This window comes from Camelina sativa, chromosome 2 (genome assembly GCF_000633955.1).
Source record: "Camelina sativa cultivar DH55 chromosome 2, Cs, whole genome shotgun sequence".
Classification (NCBI taxonomy): Eukaryota; Viridiplantae; Streptophyta; class Magnoliopsida; order Brassicales; family Brassicaceae; genus Camelina; species Camelina sativa.
Genome location: NC_025686.1, coordinates 9,093,308 through 9,107,966, shown reverse-complemented (window position 1 = coordinate 9,107,966; position 14,659 = coordinate 9,093,308). Strand labels below are relative to the sequence as shown.

The window sequence follows — 14,659 nt, the reverse complement described above, 5'->3', positions numbered from 1 at the left end:
GAAAGACACCCAACAGAGGGGTGGTGTGCTAGGCCTTTACCTGACCAAAAACCCGGGCGGTGTAACCAAGACCGTTGTTTGGTCAGGTGTCGAGAGCATCATAATTTTAAGTTTAAAGGAGGGAAAGCAGTGGGTACTTGCACAACTAGTAATACTTGCTTTTGCACTTATCGTTGTCGATAGTTTTAATGCATGTTACAAATAAAAATCATTTTTTCTTTTTGTTTTTTTTTGTTTTGACGCCTCTTATAATAAAATAAGCATATAATTGTCGATTTCATAGTATAATAATTTGTATTAGTGTTATTACCAAATTTTGATATAGTTTAAGATCTGGTAATTTCCGTGTGTTATAGAGGGAAAAAAAACTGAAAAACTCGTTGTCTAATTTGTTATTTCGACGTTTAATATTATTTTTTATTGGAATAAAAATATCTCTCTTATTTAAAGTTGTTCTAAAAAGTAGTATTCGTTTGTATAGTCATTAGTAGATATCTACCTAAAATTAAGAGCCATTTATACAAGTGACATAATTAATGGCTTTAAATTTTAATCCCATGTGAAATGATATGCTAAATTTGGAAACATAATTTATTAATATGCTACAAAAAAATTACTTTTGTGTTATTTGTGAGAATTACCCGGTTTTAAATGATATAAAGTAAGCCTCTATAAATTAATAATGTCGGAGAAATGAAATTTTATTAATTTATATAGGTTTTTAGTGGTGTTATAGTTTTGAAAAATTTCTATTAGAAAATAAGATACTTTTGTTTTAATTCACATTTTTATATAATTGTTTTAATTTATAAATCTTGGCTATTGTAATAGGACAAATGTCATTAGTTTACTAGATTATACATGTAAAAATGATAGATGTTCTTAGTGTAGTGGCCAGTGGTAAGTCCAATCGTAGAAGGCACCATCACACCAGGATCAAATCCTGCTTCCTACGAATATAGGGATTTGGCTAATGGGCCGGCCAGTAGTGGCCCAATGGTTGACAAAAAGAAAAATGATAGATGTTCAGAAGTTCATAAGAAATTGCTGCTATTATTTTTCATGATGATGATGAAGTCGAAGAAGATATTGTGGTACCTTTTGAACCAATTACATGTAAAAAAACAATTATCGCGTTTAGGACTCTCCACAATTTTTAGATGCGATTTGAGAAGACAACACCGAAAAAATTTGATGTAATGAGAAAAATTTAAAATGAGTTTCAATAAGTATGCAAATTCAAAAATAGGCAAACAACAATAGAGTATGTTCCACTAAATTATATATATGTAATTTATATCATTATTAATTTATGATATTGATGAGATCATAATTTTACATAGGATTTCTAAAAACATATTATTTTCTTATTTTATCGATTTGTATTATTTTTAATCCCGACCTAACTTAGAGCAGGAAATTTTTATAAATTTTTGGCAAATGAATTGAACTGCTCTGGTGGGTATCAAATCCAGAAGCATCAAACGACATGAACATCTGCAATAAAACGATGATTGCGAAATATATCGAATCTGTAAAAACAAGATGTAGGCAGTAATGAAAAGAACTACTTCTCTTATTAAGAATCACTTAAACTGAAACAACCCTTCTTTATATATATATATATATATATATATATAAATAATATTAATTCACTAGTGGTCCCATACCCACTAACGCCCTAGCAACAATCAACAACAGCGGATAACAAAAACAATTCCATTAAACCAATAAGAATTCCAACAATATCAATCCAATAACCAACAATGCAATAATCCAGAACCAACAATGAAATAACCAAGTTCTAACATCCTACAATGTTCTATCAACTCAACACTAGCAACCTAACAATAGCTAGACTACAATCAATCAAGTCTCTAGAACATCCTCCTCCTCATCGCCTTGATTCCACGATCATACTTTGCCTTTACCTGCACACCACAAACAACAATTGAGATGCGTAAGTATTATCATAGATACTTAGTGAGGCTGTCCTCCCATCTACTAGGTTATACACACAAGCATCTGAGACTCTCAAATTTAAGCAAGCAAACAAAACACAAACAATACATCAAACAAGGAAAACAAGTCTCGGATGAGACTGGTGTCGACCGACGCTAAGTCGGTGTCAACCGATCGACACAGCTTCTGCAGACGAGAACTGCACGAACACGAACGTCGATCCTCCATTTCAGATAAACTCGAAACCGTCCCAAACTCACCCAAATGCCTCAGGAACCTATGGGAAACCCGATAACAACAAACCCAAGCAAGCAAACACTAGAAATAGACAAAGAACAGCCAAACAAAAGAGATCTCATGCTTAGATCAACCATGGTCAAGCACTCACCTCTTTTACAGGAAGATTGGGTTGAGAAACGGTGGAAACAACACCTTCACAAGCTTCTCCTTTGTTCCCAACAACAACTCTCCCTTCCACAGCTATATATCTCACCAAAAACCACCAAGAACAAGCCAAAATCTCACAGAAACACTCTCCAACGCTTTCTCTCATTTTTCTCTCTTTTTCTCACTCAACGGCGACCAAACAACAGAAACCCTCAACTTGGGTCGTCCTTTACCTTAAATACACGGTTTAGGAATTTCTAATTGAACCAAGCCGAACGAAACAGCAATTAAACCGACACGACCAAACCGGAAAACATGGTGTCGATCGATACACCAAGGGTGTCAATCGACACTCAGACCAAAAATGCGATATTTGGTTCGCGGATGTTACAATTCTCCCCGACCAATAAGGATTCGTCCTCAAATCCCGCAACACTGTCCATCCGTCAAGGACCTCCGTGCCACCGTCAACACGGCCCGCACGTCCTCCGACCGGACTAAACACCATCAGCCAAGGTTTCCCGTGCAACTGTCGCAACAGCCCGCACACCTCCGACTGAACCATGAGGTCTCCCTCTAGCCAATGTACTCACATCAAAGACTCTATTTGCTCACAACTCAGTGCTTCCCCCATCCGTGGTTGTAACCAACGAATCATGCCGGCTCGCTATCGGGCCAACCGCCTTAAGCTACGACATCTAGGAAGTCACTCACACACACTCCCCCCGCTCTCGGGTCGCAACCCTCGAGACATACCGGCTCACTGCCGAGCCGCGGCTCACAGCTACGGTATCCAGGGAGTCTCAATTATCTCGCTCTTGGGTCGTCACCCTAAAGCGCGCTCTCGGATTGTCATCCGAAGCAACATACCGCTCCCACTCTCTGGCCACAAAGTCCATCGAGCTATCGGTATCACACGAGTTGGGCCCTCACGGCCTTGAGCAAACAAGTCTGATGCCATCGAGTATCTCCAGACTAGATCTACCTCAACACTTTCCACAAAAATTTTCCCTTTTTAGAAACTTTCTAACTCTGGAAACCTCATTTCCACGTGGAAACTTTCCAAAAATAGAAACCCGAGCTATTTCTCTTTTTCCCATGACAACAACAGTCAAACATAAAGAAAAATACTCATCTTATTAATCTCAAAAACAATGTCATAATCGTTACAACTTCAACGAAAAATACATAAGAAAATAAGATACAACAATTCAAGCCATCAACCCGCATCCCGAGCACCACCTCATCTTGGTACTTAGTCGCACAACCAACCACGCCTAAACGACCAAGTATCAACAGAGATGGGCTGGAATACTCTGTACCCGCTCCAGCCATCGTACCCGCTCCAGCCACGGACTACAACTTGAACCCAGCTAGACAAGCTCAAGTCGCCACCTGCTTCTCAAACCATTTCTTAAACCTTGCCTTCAACCTCGCCTCGGGCTCCCAAGTCTGCTCCTCTACTCCATCACAGTCCCACAGGACTCTCATCAAAGGAATCTTCTTCTTCCGAAGTTCCTTGACTCTCCTCCCGAGCACCCTCAACGGTCTAGCCTCCAAAGTCATGTTGGGCTGAAGATCCTCAAGAATCTTAGCCAACAACCGATCACCCTCGTGAAAACACTTCCTCAGCATCGACACATAAAATATCTTGTGGAACGCACGCATAACCTCAGGCAACTCCAGCCGGTATGCCACTAGTCCCACCCGCTCAATTACTCTGAACGGACCTATATACCTCAGACTCAACTTAGTCTCTGTCAATGACCTGTTCGGACCCCGCAACATGGCCATCTTGAGGTACACTCTATCACCAACCTGAAACTCAAGATCCTTCCTCCTCTTATCAGCATAGCTCTTCTACCGATCCTGAGCCTCCTTCATGTTCAGCCTCAGAACCCGAATCTTCTCCGAGGTCTCCTGAACAAAATCTGCACCATATATGCTCCTCTCCCACACCTGAGTCCAACATAATGGTGTACGACACGGCCTCCCATACAATGCCTCATAAGGGGCCATCCCAATACTCGCCTGGTAGCTGTTGTTGTAAGCAAACTCTACCAAGCTCAAATGATCTGCCCAATGACCACCCCAATCCAACACGCACATCCTTAGTAAATCCTCTAAAATCTGGATCGTCCTCTCTGACTAACTGTCCGTCTGAGGATGGTAGGTTGTACTCATATGCACCTTTGTGCCCATCTCTGCCTGAAACGCCTTCTAGAACACCGAGGTGAACTTGGAATCTCTATCAGACACAATACTAGCAGGCACACCATGCAATCTGACTATCTCCCTCACGTACTTCTTGGCCAGAACCGCTGCTCCATCAGTTTTCTTGATGGCAAGAAAATGCGCAGACTTAGTCAGACGGTCCACAATGACCCAAATCGCATCAAACGTCCTCAACACAGTAAGGGCTCTAATACCAAAATGAAACAACTCTTCTTTTTATATATATAAATAATATTAATTTACTAGTGGTCCCATACCCACTAACTCCCTAGCAACAATCAACAACAGCGGATAACAAAAACAATTCCATTAAACCAATAAGAATTCCAACAATATCAATCCAATAACCAACAATGCAATAATCCAGAACCAACAATGAAATAACCAAGTTCCAACATCCTACAATGTTCTATCAACTCAACACTAGCAACCTAACAATAGCTAGACCACAATCAATCAAGTCTCTAGAACATCCTCCTTCTCATCGCCTTGATTCCACGATCACACTTTGCCTTTACCTGCACACCACAAACAACAATTGAGATGCGTAAGTTTTATCATAAATACTTAGTGAGGCCGTCCTCCCATCTACTAGGTTATACACACAAGCATCTGAGACTCTCAAGTTTAAGCAAGCAAACAAAAAAAAACAATACATCAAACCATGAAAACCAGTCTCGGATGAGACTGGTGTCGACCGACGCTAAGTTGGTGTCGATCAATGCTGACACAACATGGTGTCGACCGACACCACACTGGTGTCGATCGACACCACACTGGTGTCGATCGACACTACTTCTGCAGACGCGAACTGCACGAACACGAACGTCGATCCTCCGTTTCAAATCAACTCAAAATCGTCCCAAATTCACCCAAATGCCTTAGGAACCTATGGGAAACCCAAAAACAACAAACCCAAGCAAGCAAACACCACAAATAGACAAAGAACAGCCAAGCAAAAGAGATCTCATGCTTAGATCAACCATGGTCAAGCGCTCACCTCTTTTACAGGAAGATTGGGTTGAGAAACGGTGGAAACAACACCTTCACAAGCTTCTCCTTCGTTCCCAGCAACAACTCTCCCTTCCACAGCTACAAATCTCACCAAAAACCACCAAGAACAAGCCAAAATCTCAGAGAAACACTCTCCAACGCTTTCTCTCCTTTTTCTCTCTTTTTCTCACTCAACGGCGACCAAACAACAGAAACCCTCGACTTGGGTTGTCCTTTACCTTAAATACACGGTTTAGGGATTTCTAATTGAACCAAACCGAACCAAACAGCAATTAAAACCAACACGACCAAAACGGAAAACATGGTGTCGATCGATACACCAAAGGTGTCAATCGACACTGAGACCAAAAATGCGATATTTGGTTTGCGGATGTTACATAAACAATCTTACAAAATGTGTTAAATCAATTTTACACACAGCCAACTTGACCTGTTACTGACCAATTCTTAATCTAGCTAAAAACCCAAGAACCTTAAAAGCTTATTCGCTTAAGTCTACCAGATTTCTCCAAACGGTCAACCAATATGTTTGCTCTAGTAACTCAATATATAGGACACCTCCTATTACATGTATTATGACCTACTTTCCTATCCCAGGATAAGTCCAAATCATCTTTGTAGATACGATTATATCTTGTGCTTCAATCAAAAGATCTCCTACAATACAGCCACATCACTCAATATCTGTTACTGCTTACACGCGCGAACCCATCTTCTAGAGCCCTACAGGCCAGCCTTGTAGCATTCCAATGTTTTCATGCTTTCATTCTCCCTCTTTTTATTTTAATGTGACACCTCAAGGAACCGATGACATACCTGATAAGTGTTAGTACACAAACTACATTGAAGCATAAATATAAGTCGGTTAGGTATCAAAAGGAACTGATCATCGAAGAAGCAGAATCCAGAAAATGCAAAGGATGTCATTAGGGTTGAGTACAAACTTAGGAATCCAAAGAAAAGACATCAAAACAAGACATCATCAGCAAGACCCTAAAAGAACCTACTAGAAAAACTACAAGACTCCCCCTAACTCTCAGCCATATCTAACTACGAGCCACTCGCATCATCATCACCATATGCTTCATCATCATCATCATCACCATATGCTTCATCATCTATTCTGAACCTATTGTATCACGACGTTATAGTAATTAGTCAAAAAAAAATTAAAATTGTAGCAATGTATACTGTTGAATTTCAGAATAGAGGGCTACCTCATGCTTACATCTTATTATTCATGGATAAAAAAGCAAACTACCTACAACTGACGATATTGATAGGATGATATCTGCTGAAATTCCAGATGAAGATAAAGATCTAGAACTTTATGAAGTTATTAAGGAGTGTATGATTCAGGGACCATGTGGTGCGGCTAATACAAATTCTCCGTGTATGGTGGCTGGAAAGTGCTCTAAGCTTTACTCGAAACAATATGAAAACATCACCAGAGTTGGTAGTGATGGTTACCATGTCTATAGGAGGTGTGCTTCTAATCGGTATATTGAGAAGGGTGGTATTAAATTAGACATCAGGTATGTGGTGCCATATAATGCAAAGTTATATGTTCGTTATCGCGATCACATCAACGTTGAATAGTGCAATCAAACGGGTTCTATCAAATACTTATTCAAATATATGAACAAAGGTCCATACCGTGTTTTTGTAGTTGTTGACCCTGTTGATAAGACTCAAACTGAGACTACAAACAGTTCTACAACAGGAGCAGATTCTGCTGAAAAGAAAAAGAATGAAATAAAGGATTGGTTTGACTGCAGGTTAGTAGAAATATTGTCTACTTATGTTTTTTATTGATAATTTAATGGCAAAATATTTGTATTTTGATCATTTTTGTTTGGTAACTCCTTCACGTAAGTCTCAGCTTCAGAGGCTCTTTGGAGGTTTTTTAAGTTCCCTATACAGTACCGATCAACATCAGTACAGAGACTATCATTCCATCATGAAGGAAAACAACCTGCTTATTTTGATGAAAATGATGAAATAACCACAGTTTTGGATCAAGTAGCGAATGAAGATTCAATGTTTATGGCTTGGATGACTTTGAATAGAAAAAATGTTGTTGGTAAAGATGGTAAACGTGCTAGAGACCTCACATATGCACAAAGAGGGTTAGAGGATTTTCTCTTGGTCGAATTAAATACGTCCCTCGGAAGCTAGAAGCTGAATATTGTTTAAGAGTCCTTCTAAACCAGGTCAAGGGGTCTACATGTTTTGATGACATAAAGACCTACAATGGTGTTCTCTACCCTTCTTACAAAAAAGCTTGCTTTGCGCGTGGAATTTTAAATGATGATTAAATCTTTATTGACAGTATCATAGAAGCAAGTCAATGGTATTTTGGCAATGATGCTGCTCTCCCATTCATTGTCTAGACCAGAACACGTTTGGAACAAAATGTGGGATCTGCTGTCAGAAGGGATTGAGAAAAAAAAAAGCAAGAGGAATATAACAATCTAGGTATGTTCGCATCAGTTTATAAACTGTATGTGTCTATATAGCCACATAATATGATTCCCCAAAACACCAATGTTTTGCTAATTCTCGTATATATTTTCACTATGCAGATCTTAATCTAAAAGAAGATGATATGAAGAATTATAGTCTCTAAGAGATAGAGAAAATTATGCTTTTTAATGGTGGATCTTTGATGGAAATAGACAAATTTCCAAAGCCAACAAGAGAAGGTATTGATAATTCTAACCGCTTGATAGTTGATGAGATGAGGTATAATTGAGATGATTAGAAAGCAAAGCATGATATATGGTTAGAGATGATGACTGGTGAGCAAAGGAGTATATACAATGATATTACAACAGCAGTTTATGGAAATCGTGGGGGTGTATTTTTTTTTATGTTTTCAGAAGAATAGGTAAAACTTTTATGTGGAAGACACTATCGGCTGCTATTAGATCTAGAGGACTGATTGTACTCAATGTGGCATCCAGTGGCATTGCTTCTTTGTTGTTAGAAGGTGGTCGGACAACACATTCTCAGTTAGCGATTCCTATCAATGTCAATGATTATTCCCTTTGTCGCATAAAGCTTAATTCTAATCTTGCGAATTTGATAAATTAATCATCTTTCATATTTGATAAAATCCCAATGAATTTCATATTACAGAAGCAGATAATCTGATACAAGCAACTAGTAGGGAGATTTATGGCAATCCAGTATTTTGGAAAGATAAAGAAGATCCTAAATTCTTTCAAACAAGAGATATTTTAGCACCAACCAACGATGATGTGAACACAATCAATCAATATATGCTAGATATGCTAGAAAGTAAGTGTTCTTTTACAAAACTTCATTATGTGTTATTAGATCATCTACTGTTGTTAAATTTTGATAGTGTTTACCTTAGTTGTGAATTCTAATTAATGACAGCTAAGGAGAGACTTTATTTGAGTGCTGATAGCATTGATCCTACCGATTCAGATTCACTTTCTAATCCTGTGATTACGCCTGATTTCTTAAACAATATCAAGATATCTGGGTTGCCTCATCATAATTTGCATTTGAAAATTGGAGCTCCGGTTATGCTGCTTCGGAACATCGACCATAAGGGTGGGCTATGTGATGGAACAAGACTTCAAATAACACAAATGGCTAATCATGTTCTCGAAGCAAGAGTAATCACATGTGATAGAGCAGGTGATATTGTTTTGATTCCTAAAATTGATCTAACTCCATCAGATACGAAGTTGCCTTTCAAAATGCGTCGTAGACAGTTCCCACTTTCGGTTGCATTTGCCATGACTATAAAAAAAAGTCAAGGCTAGTCGCTAGAGAAAGTGGGACTATAGTTGCCAAAACCCGTGTTTTTCCATGGTCAGCTATATGTTGCTTTATCTAGGATTACTTCTAAGAAAGGATTGAAGATTTTGATTTGTCAATAAATAAGGCAAGATAAAAAGACAGACCACTAATGTGGTTTTCAAAGAGGTGTTTCAGAATTTGGAATAATAAAGACATGAGTTGCCCAAAGGTCAAGGATTTCGAAAGTATGTTAATACCTTATTCATTTTAGAACTTTACACTATTGTACCATAAGGAGTTTGTGGATCGTGAAATGAATATTTATATTTTTTGTAGATGGCTAATTTGGAAGAAGGTTAGCTGAAGGATACTGAGTTCAATAATTTATTGTCAGTTACCATTGTTACTCTTGCTTCAAAAACTTTATATTTTCTTTGTATTCATTTGCCAGAAATTGAAAACATAGTATTACGTTTAAATTAATTTTTTTCTGCCTTCATAATTTTAAAACGACAATTTCAATATCTAAGCAAGTTAAAAATAAGAAAAATTATGTGGCCAACTGACAAAGGTAATATGCGTAAAATTAAGATTGATTTCAAAAAACATTTTTGTTGGACCCAAATTACTATTTGATTTTAGATTATCAATATGTCAAATTCAATACGTTCAAAATTTGAAAACGGTATAGTGTTGTAAATATCATATCATGCATCATACAATATATCAGTAATCAACATAAACTTACCTCTTTATCCAAACTGAATTGGTGTGTAGAAAAAGTCTTGTGGAGGATGCGTTTTTATTAACATGTTCATTTTGAATTTAACCTACACAACAAATATTAAAAAAGTAAGTTTTATCATATATATATATATATAGTAGAATTATCATATTGAATTGATAAGAAATATTGGAATAGATTCTTATCTTCTCCGTCAAAATTTCAACATTACTCCATCATTGATATTCAGGTCGAAAACCTGAACAGAGACATATGAATCTACTTTATATATACTCATTAGGAACAATATAAGACTGTTACTATAGATTGGTCATAGAAAAGATATTTTTTTTTTTTGAAACGAAACTGACCTTAATAAATCTAAACAAGAAATAAAAATAAAATTTCTCTTATCTTACCCTATAGAAAAATATTGAAACCAATATTTGAATTCTGTTAATGAGGATCGACATAGAAAATCTGCAAATTATTAGGAGCTCCGTCAATTTTACAAAAGTTTTTAAAAAATAAAACAGGCCGCAATTGGAGTAATAAGAATGTTGGTTAGGATTATTAACTTAGATTAGTTATCCAATATTCAATCCTACCTAAGCAAAAATTTCAAAAACTGAAATCATTATCTGAATAACCGTCTACAACAAATCTGGAAACAAAAAAAGGTATAAGATACTTATATGATTCATATTTATGAATCAAAGCAGAAAGAAACTACATCTAAATAATTAACAGAAATTTTGTGATACTTGAATTTCGTAACACACTTTCAAACGGAAACCATAATAGCTGAAGAAATATATCGATTCAGAAAATTTCAGAGTTTCCAATGTACGGTTGCCCATGTAGGAATCACCACGAATTTGATCCAAATTACCAAAACCCGATTTTAAAAACATAAAATTCCATGCATCAAATTCGATAGTAGCAAAACGAAAGACTAAAAACCAAATCCAAAGAGGCAATTTTGGATCAAGAAATACCTTTGTCACTTTATAATTTCGGAGATTATGAGATCTATAACAGACCAACTACGATCTCATCAAACACTGTCAGAACTTTAATCGTTTCAGGAAAAATAAAACGACACCGACAAAAGGACATCCGGACAAAAAAAACGTGTAGTAGATAATCTATATAATAATAACAATCTGAAAAAATGCAACCAACAGTTGCAATTTTTCGTCGTACCTTTTTATAAAATGTATATATATATATATATATATATTTTTTGACAGAAAATTTTAATGGTTGCATCTCTTTAAAAAGTTGCATCTATTAAACGTAGAGTTGTGTCTATTACAAACATTTGTGTCTATTCAAATGTTCACATCTATATAAATGACTTCTCATCACTGTATTCAAATTTTCTTTATTTTATATTTTCTATAGAAAATTTCAACGATTGCGTCTCTCTATAAAGTTACGTCTGTTAAATGTAGAGTTGTGTCTCTTACAAACGGTTGTATCTATTCAAATATTCGCATTTTTATAAATTTATATATAAGTGACTTCTCATCATTGTATTCAAATTTTCTTTATTTTATATATTTTTGATAGAATTTTTTTACAGTTGCGTATCTCTAAAAAGTTGCGTCTGTTGAATATAGAGTTATGTCTTTTACAAACAGTTGTGTCTATTCAAATGTTCGCTTCTTTAGAGATCTATATATAAATAACTTCTCATTATTGTATTCAAATATAATAATAACAATCTGAAAATGGCCAACAACAGTTGCGATTTTTCGTCGTACATTTTCGTAATATATTTATATATATATATATATATATATATATATTGATAGAAAATTTCAACGGTTGCATCTCTCTAAAAAGTTTTGTCTGTTAAATGTAGAGTTGTGTCTCTTACAACAGTTGTGTCTATTCAAATGTTCACATCTTTATAAATTTATATATAAGTGACTTCTCATAATTGTATTCAAATTTTCTTTATTTTATATTTTTTTGTAACAAATTTTTACAGTTGTGTCTCTCTAAAAAGTTGCGTCTGTTAAATATAGAGTTGTATCTTTTACAAAGAGTTGTGTCTATTCAAATGTTCACATCTTTAGAAATCTATATATTAATAACTTCTCATCATTGTATTCAAAATTTATTTATATTTGTATTAGTTAAAAGAGAATTTGTTAGAAATGACGTCTCATCTTTGTGAGAAATTTATTGCAATTTGATATATTTTGTTAACTGTTATAATATTTAATTATATTCAGTCTCTAGATATACAACCATCTATTCATCGAGGGTTATCGTTCTATTGGTATGAATCCAAACCGAAATTTTTGTTTTTAGCTGTTAAAAAATGTGATTCAAGTTGGTTTTTAAGAAAATGAGAGCATATTGGCTCGTATATGTTTGTTTTTTTTTTTGTCACAAGTATATATATATATATATATATATATATTTGTCTACTCCATGCTTTTTGATTAGAAAACTAACTGTATTATAGAAATCAAAATATATGATTATGAAATATCAAGGTAAAAATAAAAATAAAATATCACAGTTTGTTTTATTATATTTTTTACAGTTGGGAATATTCAGTTTATTTGAGATGGAAAATTGGTGATCAACAGAAAGATTGATGGTTGTGATGATTGTCCATAAACTATCTTGACGACAAAGACTTATCTACAACTTCATATAGGTTAAGGGAATTTGTATATTTAGTTATAGTCATAATACACTCAAATTGAAATCTTAACAACAAAAGATACTGAATATGAAATATTATAAAAGTTTGAAAAGGTTTTGGATTATGACTGCCAAAAAAAAAAGAGGAGCGTGTGAGAGCAATGAACCCGGCCGTCCTTGGCCGACCATCTTCCTTAGACGCGCACATTGTGATGTTACATCATACTAAATATTATTGTTATAAGTTCTAACTATTATTGTTCCCCTCTAATATTAATTATATTATTTATTTATGTGTGACTCGGGATAATTAACCAGCATCTTATGCGGAGAAAAATTAAAACTAGTAATAAGTACATTCAATATTGGATTAACCATGTATATATAATCTATTATAATTGGCAAAATGTTTATTGACTATATGTTGTTTTATATAAAAATATGTTTCTATTATGAAATAGAATTGTGATTAATCCATCACAAGACACATGTTAGGACACTTGTCTTTGTAATATTACACCAACTTCCACTTGTCATTACCAAGTGTCTAAGTGTGTGACTCATGTCTTTTGTAATGCACTATAAATAGGAGTTGTGTAATAAGAATGACACACATAAGTTCCTTGATCAAAAACACTCTCAAAGTCTCTCTCTCTCTCTCGGCTGCTCTCTCCCTCTCTCTCTCTTTGTTAGTTCTTGTTTTCTTTACAAAGTGTTACAAAACACAAAACTTATAAGTGTTTTGTAGTCATAGTTCACAACACTTCTCTTCTACTACTCTTTGTTTTCTCTTGTCTCATACACTATTATATAGTGGTTTCTCAACAGGTTATCAGCACAATCAACTCTCGATCCGTCATCCGTTTGAGGTAAGATTTAAGTTTTATTCAAATTGTTTGAATTTAATTATTTTACATGCATGTTACTATATGTATAATCTATAGAGTAAAAATCTATACATACTTCTTGATCTAATGGTAGGCTCTGCCTCCTTGATCATTTAGATCTACATTCTTGATCATTATGGTAGGCTCTGCCTCCTTGATCATATGTTCAGATCTATAGATTTGAATTATATGGAAGGCTATGCCTCCTAAATTGATTGTTTCAATTTATAAATATATTATATAATTTATAATTATGTTTTATAGTTTAAATTTTGCTAAAACAAGATTTTACAAAATTATTTCATAAAATTTTATATTTAACAAATTGTTTTATTATTTATATAGTAATCATGTCAAACTTGGCAAAGCTTGAATTCGCCGCCCTTGATATCTCTGGAAAAAATTATATGACATGGGCATTAGATGTAAAATTCTATCTGAAAGGGAATGGGCTTCTCAAAACCATCGATCCGTCAGAAACGGGTTTAGAAGAGGAAAAAGCAAGAACCATGATGTTCTTGCGTCATCATCTCCACGATGATTTAAAATATGAATACATCACGAGAAAAAATCCTGCAGATCTTTGGATCGCGCTCAAGGATATGTTTGATCACCAAAAGTATGTGATCTTACCAAAAGCCAAACATGAATGGCTAAACCTGAGGTTTCAGGATTACAAAAGTGTAAGTGAGTACAATTCCGCTTTGTTCGGAATCACTTCAAGGATGGCTCTCTGCGGAGAAGAAGTTTCCGATTATGATATGATCGAGAAAACATTCCAAACTTTCCATCCTTCAAATGTACTCCTACAGCAACAATATCGAGAAAGAGGGTATACTCGATATTCTGAATTAATGCAAGTTTTGCATGTTGCTGAACAAAATAATGAGCTCGTGATGATAAATCATCAAACCCGTCCAACTGGATCAGCTCCACTTTCAGAAGTGAATGTTGCTACATCCAGCTATAATAATTGGCAAGGACGAGGACGTGGACGCGGACGCGG

At 35.4% G+C, this 14,659-nt stretch overlaps 1 protein-coding gene and 1 long non-coding RNA gene across 3 annotated transcripts in view; one reads left to right on the top strand and one right to left on the bottom strand.

The window, feature by feature from the left end:
• The window catches only part of LOC109126520 (putative defensin-like protein 169), a 5,332-nt gene extending 4,936 nt beyond the window's left edge, over positions 1-396 (top strand). The window contains exon 2 of the mRNA XM_019230153.1: positions 6-396. Coding sequence (XP_019085698.1) covers positions 6-183 — 178 coding nt within the window. The 3' untranslated portion in view covers positions 184-396. The remainder of the gene's footprint in view (positions 1-5) is intronic.
• Positions 5,059-11,216, bottom strand: LOC104720718. Of its 2 annotated transcripts, XR_002034791.1 has the most exons (4): positions 11,098-11,216; positions 10,519-10,579; positions 10,124-10,358; positions 5,059-5,102 (listed from the first exon to the last, which is right to left on the bottom strand). It is a non-coding gene; the product is annotated as an uncharacterized LOC104720718 (long non-coding RNA). The 2 variants fall into 2 exon arrangements; XR_756746.1 differs by lacking the exon at positions 10,519-10,579.